At 40.2% G+C, this 8,967-nt stretch overlaps 1 protein-coding gene across 1 annotated transcript; it reads left to right on the plus strand.

Annotated features, from left to right (window-relative positions):
* The first annotated feature begins 1,849 nt into the window (after positions 1-1,849).
* Positions 1,850-3,431, plus strand: LOC147927345 (uncharacterized). The gene is made up of 2 exons (XM_087487414.1): positions 1,850-2,293; positions 2,378-3,431. The coding sequence occupies exons 1-2, from the start codon at positions 1,850-1,852 to the stop codon at positions 3,275-3,277; spliced, it is 1,344 nt and encodes a 447-aa protein (XP_087343540.1). The 3' UTR covers positions 3,278-3,431.
* The last annotated feature ends 5,536 nt before the right edge of the window (positions 3,432-8,967 follow it).

Below are 8,967 nucleotides of genomic sequence, written 5' to 3' on the forward strand. Positions count from 1 at the left end.
GCGGTAATTGTGTGTTGCATGTAGACTAGATTCTTGGTAGAATCAGTTAAATTGTTGCATGCATAAATTTGATAGGATTTACGCTAGATTCATGTTAAAGATTACATCGAATTTGAGCTGGGAATCACCATGCAAAATCGCGAGTGAATTTGGTTGCATTTTAAGCAATTTTGGACTTGCATAAAATTTGGGTTTAGTCGCATGCATGATCGAACCTAGTTTTACTTGAATTTATTCTTGTTGAAAAACCGGTTTCATGCATGATCAAATGATTAAGTATTTTGCAATATATTGCATAATTTTAATCAAGGTTAAGACATGCTTAAATGAACCTTAAGGATTTAAATGATTAAATCGAATAGGTTGCATGTAAAGTGGGAGTTAGAGATTTAAATGGTTAAATCATAAACGGTTGCATGCATAGTCGAACTTGTTGCATTAACTTGCTTAAGTTGCATATATTGTTTGCATGCATGTAGAATAATCTTAAGTTGCTTGATTTATTTTCTTGCTTCTTGTTGATTATTCCATGTTAATTTTCTTGGGTGATTTCATGCTAACGAGCTTGATTTATCATCGCTTGATTTTTGTGGTGGTGTGTTTGGTTGTAGCTTAGCCTCTTGAATTTGTTTCTCGAGTCTTGGCTAGGTTAGTGTGTCGATATTTCTGTTTCCGAAAGTGTAGGTCACGCGTGAGTTCCCGACGACCACTCACGCGGGGACACTGTCACGGCTAGCTAGCTACTAGCGTGACCGCTACATGACGATGTAGCTAAGTTGCGGGCTCATTGCTGGTGACCTTTGTGGTCTCGGCATGGGGGATGGTATGGAACAGAACAGATTATCGAAGGGCCCTAGGTGTAAAGAGTCTAGAGTATTCAAGTGTCCCTTGTTTATGTCTAGTCGTCTTTGCATGTTGTGTGTTGTCTAAGAGTCTTGAGTAATCAAGTATCCCTTGTCTTATTCTCGACGTCTTAGTAAATCGTGCAGGAGGTAAGAGTCTAAGGTGTCCAAGTAGTTCCTTGTTCCCTTAGGTCGTCTTTCTCAGAGAGTAGTAAGTTTAGATCGTTCGAATTAGGTCGTAGTGATCTAACCTCTCTTGTGTGTTTATTGTTCGTTTGCTTCCGCTATAGCTTTTGTTGCGTTGCTTTGATAACTTGCTAAGTTGTTTTCTTTCTCATCGGGGTAGTCGGGATGGGGAAAGTAGAATCCTGTTTAGGATAAAGGGGTGCCCAGACTCACTGAGTAATCTTAGATTACTCATGATAATATTTTGATCTTGCAGGGAAGCCTAAGTGAGTCTAGAGCTGGAGCGATTGTTAGGGTACCAGATAGGGTTTTTCTCGTGTTCTTGTAAAACCCTATATTTTCATAAATGGTTATATAAAACTTTCCGACTATCTTTATATATTGCTTTAATGATTTATTTACAATGATAATATTTTGTTAAAGCAATATATTCGGTTTTCAGGAAACATGGCAAGTTGCAAATGATACTCGGCCTTGTCCGGGCCAACACAACACGTGCTGTGGGACGCAAGGGTTGCAAAGCCTAAGCGAACCTCGGCCGTGGGCGGAGTCGCATCCAGGAGGACTGGTCGGGAAGCTGCAGCTTCCGTCCCTCGACCGGACCACCAGGGTGCGATTCCCACAACAAGTAGCGTCTTGGCGCCGTCCGATGGCCTCCGTGGTCATAGAGCGGTTCGGGGGCGTTACATGCATGGAATTTTGTTTGGGCTGAGGGTGGAGATAATGATGACAATCAGTTGATAATTTGCCCTTGCAAAGATTGTCGCAATGTAGATCGTCACTTATGGGTTGATATTGTTGATCATCTAGTAACCAGGGGTATGGATGAGGTCTACAAGTGCCGTAAGGATTGGTACCATCACAGAGAAGTTTACTCAGTTTCTGAATGTGATAGCAAAGTAAATCAGTGTAATGAAGAGATTGCTGGGTTGTACAGAGCTGCTGAGTATTTAGATAAGGATTTGGCTGGGTTGGATGAGTTCTTTGAAATTGCAGAGGGAGAGGACAAGAAAGAAGATGCGTTCCTGGCAAAGTTAGCAGACGCAGAAACACCTTTATATCAAAATTGTGCGAACCATAGTAAGTTATCAGCGATTGTCTCATTATTTCGACTTAAGACACAAAATGGGTGGTCTGACAAGAGCTTCAATGAGTTACTTGAGACACTGCCAGAGATGTTAGCTGATGACAACGTGCTACATACATCATTGTACGATGTGAAGAAATTTTTGAAGTCTTTTGATATGGGTTATCAAAAGATACATGTTTGTATCAATGATTGCTGCCTTTTCAGAAAGAAGTTGAAGAAGCTTGATAGGTGTCCACATTGCAATGCTTCAAGGTGAAAGGTTAACAAGGAAACTGGTGAAGTAAAGAAAGGTGTCCCAAACAAAGTATTAAGATACTTTCCAATAATTCCAAGGTTGAAAAGGATGTTTAGGTCTGAGGAAATGGTCAAAACCTTAAGGTGGCATTCTACTAACAAGAGCAAGGATGGGAAACTCAGACACCCTGTAGACTCTGTCACTTGGGATCAAATGAATGACAAATATCCTCTATTTGCTGCGGAGGAAAGGAACCTGCGGCTTGGGTTATCAACAGATGGCTTTAATCCGTTTAACATGAAGAATAGTCAGTATAGCTTTTGGCCTGTTTTGTTGGTAAACTACAATCTGCCTCCACACCTATGTATGAAGAAGGAGAATATTATGCTCATTCCTGGTCCACATCAGCCTGGTAACAGTATTGACGTCTATTTAGAACCCCTTATAGAGGATCTAAACTATTTGTGGAACAAAGGAGAGCCAACATATGATGCATTTAGTAGATCTGTGTTTGCGCTAAAAGCAATGCTTCTGTGGACCATTAGTGATTTTCCTGCCTATGGGAATCTTTCTGGATGCAAAGTGAAGGGAAAAATGGGTTGTCCCTTGTGCGGTAAACACACAGATAATATGTGGCTTAAGTTTGGCAGGAAGCATGTTTACATGCGTCATAGAAGGGGTCTTCCACCAGCACATAGGTATCAGGTTAAAAAGGCTTGGTTTGATGGACACGCAGAACATGCGAGAAAGTCTAGGATTTTATCTGGTCAAGAAATTTCACATATCTTGAGAAACTACAAAAATAGTTTCGGGAATTTTAAAGAAGGTGAATGTTGCCGCAGTTTGGTGAGGTTCAACAATCACAAGAGAATGAGATTGCAGATCCACCTAAGCGTAAAAAACATAGAGGTCCAACTAAGATGAAGAACATAGGGAAAGATCCAAATGTTCGTGAAAGAGTTGAGTTTAATGACATGGGAGAGCCTATTGGTCCGGGATCAGTCAAGTTGTCGTCTTATCTAGGTCCATTAGTGCGGGAACTTGTTCCTGTCACCGTTGATGATTGGAGGAAAATCAGCGACGAAGTCAAAACTGTTCTGTAGAAATCTGTTCAGGTCACCTTCTTCTTTACACTCTCTCATGTCAATATTTTATATATGTTATGTTTTGATTATTAACTCTGATAATTATGTGTAATATAGACAAGATTTAAGGTTGATGAAGAGTTTCAGAAGAATGTTGTGATGGGGCATATGGGATGTCTTTGGAGGGCCTCCAAATCACGACTTGTCTCACTGATAAGGAGTAAATCTACTAATCAAGAGAGGATGAATCTGCGACCAAAGAATGTTTCACCAATAGAATGGCATAAATTAGTTAAGGTCAAAACTAGCTCAGCCTTTGCAGCTGTTAGTGAATCCTACAAGGAGAGAAGGCGACGACAAATACCTCACACTTGTAGCCGCAGAGGAATGGTCAGGCTGGCTGAAGATATGGTAACATCTATTACCTTTATTATGATAAGAACTCTATACAAGTCCACCATGTTAATTCACCTCAGTTATATTTAACAGAAACAAGAGAGTTCAGAACCATCACAAGTGACTAGGCTTAAGGTCTGGGTCAAGTCACGTACCAAAAAGGATGGAACCCCAGTCAACACCCAAGCAGCTGAGAAATTTGTATGTTATTGAATTTTCCTCACATGAGTTTTCGTTTAGTATTTGTTCTCAATTTACCTTCTCTACATATGTATGTTTCCTAAATGACGTAGAAGAAGGCAGCTCAACTGGTTGATCATGCTGCTTCGTCAAATTCAACCTATCACAACTATTAGGACCTGATAATCCAGGTCGTCTGAGGGCAATGGGTAGAAGCATGAGTAAGACCAAGTTAGCTTGACTGGTCTGGTACTGATGAAAATGTGGCTGAGGGACTTCTTTTATCATCTGATCCGGATGACTTTGTGAATGACATCCCCTTGGGCCCTCTTGCTGTTAAAGTTTTGGTTGAGAAAGCAATAAACACAAAAGCCTTTCTTTGGAGACCTTCAGTAGGGATGTTTAATGTTGAGCAAGCTGTTGGTGAAATGATTGCATGGCCTGAAAGTAAATGTGTTCTTATAGACCAGATGGGATTTTATGCTGAAGAGATTCCTCTTAGGGTAAAGTTTCTTATACAAAACCATACTTCTTATTCTAATATGTTGGCGAAATGATTTCTGAGTTTATTATTTTCTGCATTTGATAGAGCCCAACAACAGATTGTTTGAACAAGTGCAAACTGCTAGACTGGTCTGGTGGAACTGATGGAGTTGTTGCTGAAGGCCGTTGGCAGTGCAATAAACCAAAAGCGTTGGTTAATGATATCCCTCTTGGACCAAATGCAGTCAAAGTCTTTGTCGATGTAGTACATGGAGGAGATACATTCCTGTGGAGGCCTACGCCACAAATTGGATACCTTGGGGACTCTGTGAAGTCATTCGTAGCATGGCCTGCCAATAAGTGTGTTTTAGAAGATGCACCAGAATCAACTTTTCAAAGGTCTCCAAGTCCTAAAACTGCATCAAATGGTAAAAATTCTGCATCTCCAAGTTCTAACACTCCAAAAGCGCCTGTAAAGATAAATCCGCCACTTTCTCAGTCCCCACTCCAAAATTCTCAGGTACTTTTTTATATGGTATAAAGTGGCTCTTATTTTCTGTTATTCGAACTATAATATAATGGTTTCTTTTGTAAATATTGTAGAATGATATAGTCAAAGAAAATCAGAAGTGCAAGTTAATGGAGATTAGCGGAAAGAATAAGGTGGTTGCTGAAGGACGTTGGGCTTCAGACAAGCCAGACCAGACTGTTCGTTTCATTCCCTTTAGGGACTAATGCAGTTAAGGTTTGGGTTGACATAGTGAAGGTGAATGTTGCCGCAGTTTGGAGGCAGTCGGCTGAAATTGAATGTATGGGAGATGCAATTGGGACATCCATTGCATGGCCAAAGGATAAAGTGATATTGTGTTAAAACTTATCAGGATTACTCTACTACTGTTTCTGTTTGATCTAAGACTTGAATGATGAATTTGAATTTTGTAATGATCTGTTGGATTGGTAATGTAGTGTTGGTTTGAGACATGTTTGCTAAATCAGGTTTCAGGGTCGTATTCATACAATTGATAGCTGCTAGCAAGCCATATATCATAGCATTAATGAAATATATTCTATAATACTACAACAAAAGAAAGTGCTGCAACAAACCAAATAGTAACACTTTCCCACCGCTATAATGAAACAAATATAGCAACAATACCGAAAGCTATCACAAATTAGCATAATCAATAGCAAATACAAACCGCTATTATATAACAAATATAGTGTTGCAACGAAAAGCTATCATAAGATAGTCCATCCATGGCAAATTTAAAAAACGTTATTATATAGAACTTATAGTGTTAATAGAAGAAGCTATCATAAGGAAGACCAAGTAATAGCATGTCAAAATCAACGCTATAATATATTGAAAATACGATAGCAAACCCAGAAGCGCTATAATATGTGTGCGACCTATTATAGCTACTGCTGACATAGCGTTTGATAATTCGCTATTAATGACATATAATAGCTGTTTTCTATTGCTAACAAAACCTATATTTTTTGTAGTGTGCAAAGAATAAGAGAATGGGTTTGAGATGATGTTTCTGATGAAGGGTAGAGATAGGATCAACTTCTGGGTCAGAATGTTAGGGCTGAGTTTCCTTGGGGACCTTTGGGTAGACAGGACGCTGCTCTTGTATGTAGCAGTTGGTTTCAACCTTTAGCCTTCTCTTAAGTTCAACTCCTTTTCGTGAGAGAGAATCTTGTTCTATATTGATAAAACAACTTGACAAGGAGACGATCTTTGTCTCTGACCTTTTACCCTAGCCAAATGAGTTCAGTGGCATTGCATAGCTTGATTCACGGTTCTTTGTTAATGAATGTTAAAGGGAGTGATTGATAAGATTGTATGTGTAGATTAAAGATTGGAATCGTCTAAAGTTTTTAAATAAAGTTCCCTCACCATGCATCATATAACTAAAAACAAGGACCTTGATTCTAACTACTCTTTTCAGCATGTTTTAGGTTCTGAGACTCCATCTTCAAACCTCTCTTCCATACTTTGTTCTTGATCGTTTGCTTGAGGGCAAGCAAAGAATAAGTTTGGGGGAGTTGATATGTATATATTTTACACTCTTTCATCATGCATTATTCATTCATTTTGTTCTCTTAACTCATTATTTTGCATTATTTTTCGTCTCTTTCGCACAATATGCATATCTAGGTATCCTTTGCATTTTTTTAGCATGAATTTTTCATATTGGAGTTGTTCAGGTGTTTAAGGAGATATCCAAACCATCAAACGCAAACAGGGAGCAGGAAAGCAGTCCAGCGACTCGACCTACACTACCTAGCGACCCAACCTTCCACGTCTTTGATCGAGTCGAGTGAAGATTTTACTTTGGGAATAAGCTTTCGATGACTTCATCAAAGTTGTAGGGAATTGAATAATCTTTCCAATGCCGTTTATTTCAAGCCAATCGGAAGCGTGATTCAAGAGTTATCACCGTTTTAGTGGATGCATATACACCATGATTTCAAACTCGACCGGCGCTCCCGGAAGAGACGATGTTCCACTCGATCGATGCTCCCAGGAGAGATGATGTTCCACTCGACCGACACTTCCGGGAGAGACGACATTCTACTCTACCGACAATGCCAGACATGCAACTTGGACGCACTCCCATGAAGAAGCACTGACATGCGACTCCAGACATGCGACTCTAGGCTTCACGTCATATGATTCTAGACATGCGACTCGACCAACGCTCCCGAGAGAGACGACATGAGACTCGACCAAGCTTGGCTGGAATGGATGTCATCCCACTCGACCCACCACGCCTGGAAGAGATGACATGCGACTCGACCGACCACACCAGACACGCGACTAGAACGACATGTCTTGCACGCTTCAGAAGATTCCTGAACTGACTCTCTATCTTGTCGTTTTATGTTTTAGGGATTTCCATGTTTTGATATAAGTACACTTTTAAGTTTTTATCTAAGATCTCGTTTTTTACTTTAAGGTTTATTTAGCGACCTAAAACGTTTTTATTTATTTTGTAATCCAGATATCTTGAATTTTATTGAGTTTTTGCATTGGATTTCTTCTACAAAGTTGTTCATCTCATTTTTGTCTATCTGATCATGCGTGATTTAATGATTTCTGGGTTTATCCTTGGTGATGATGATTTCTGGATCTCAGTAGTGTTAGAGTTCTTGACAATGGGATAGATTAGGTGGCGAATCTTAGTATGTAGGGTGTTTAAGTTTATATATGTATGATTCCCTTCTGAACTAGAGTTAGAAATATTAGTTTCTCTCTGTTCAATTGGAACTAGATCTTGGACAATTCCACACCCAAAAGGTGTTTGATGAAATGTCTTACCAACTAGTGCCAGAGACTTACATTCCTAGCCTAAGAGATTAGTTGTCTAGGGAGTTTGTTGACGTGAATGAACTTTTTTTGTCATGCCTGCTTCATCATGTTTCTCTAGCGAGAGCTAGGTTTGAAAGTGTTTGAGTTTGAGTAGCTTCTGTCAAGAGATTGAATTAGCTAAGTTGTTATGTTCATTGTCTAGGGCTAGTTTGCTTGTGGCATGTTAAACACTATGTAGACTAGGAGACTCCGCTGACATCAATTACTCCCATCCTTAGGACCTTCCTTATTGGTATTGCATTCTTGAGTCTGTCTATATTCTTGTTGTTCAGTTCATGCTTAGATTTGTTTCTGTTTTTACTTATTCATTCTCGTTTCTTGTCATGCATGTTCGTTTCTAATCTTGTAGCTCAATTCCGTTTTTCATTATGATCATTCTAGGATTGTGAGATATAAAACCACTCTTTGAATTGGCTTGACTTGTGATTTCTTGATTGCATCTTGAGTGACTAGCATCATTGTAATGACCTGTATAAGTACGGACCGGACGGAGAAACGTGTCCGAAGGACGAGGAGAAATCTCGAGAAGACGGAGAAAAGAAAATCTCAAAGAACGACCCAGAGACTTGCGAAGGAAGTTATCAAGTAGCGGATGGTCCAAGACCGAAGAACGGACAAGAGCCATTAAGCTAACCGGAGAACTGGACGATGGAAAGATCAAAAGAAGGGAAATGGAAGGAATGGCTGTGGAAAAATGGTGAAAAGGACGTAAAACGAAACATAAGAACGGAGTGGCTGCGTACCAGCCGAACGGTCGAAGTACCACAGAACCATGGACGGATTGTACGTGAAGTACGGAAGGACCAGAGATGGACGAGGAAATCAGATGTCGCGGATGGAAGGACCGGACATAGACAAGAGTATCGAAGGCCATGGACGGAAGGAACCAGACGCGGAAAAGGAAATAAAGCCACGGACGTGTGAACTTTGAATTACGGACAAGCGCGGGAGCTTGGGACACAAGAGAGACGCATGAAGGAAGAAGAAGTGGAAAGGTCTCTCATGAACTTCGAGACGCCACGTGTCGCCAGATTAAACCTCCTCCGCCAGCACCTCAGATACACGCGCGCGTGAGTGAGAGTGTGAGTGTT

The sequence above is a fragment of the Camelina sativa genome, chromosome 15, assembly GCF_030686135.1.
Source record: "Camelina sativa cultivar CO46 ecotype springtype chromosome 15, ASM3068613v1".
NCBI lineage: Eukaryota > Viridiplantae > Streptophyta > Magnoliopsida > Brassicales > Brassicaceae > Camelina > Camelina sativa.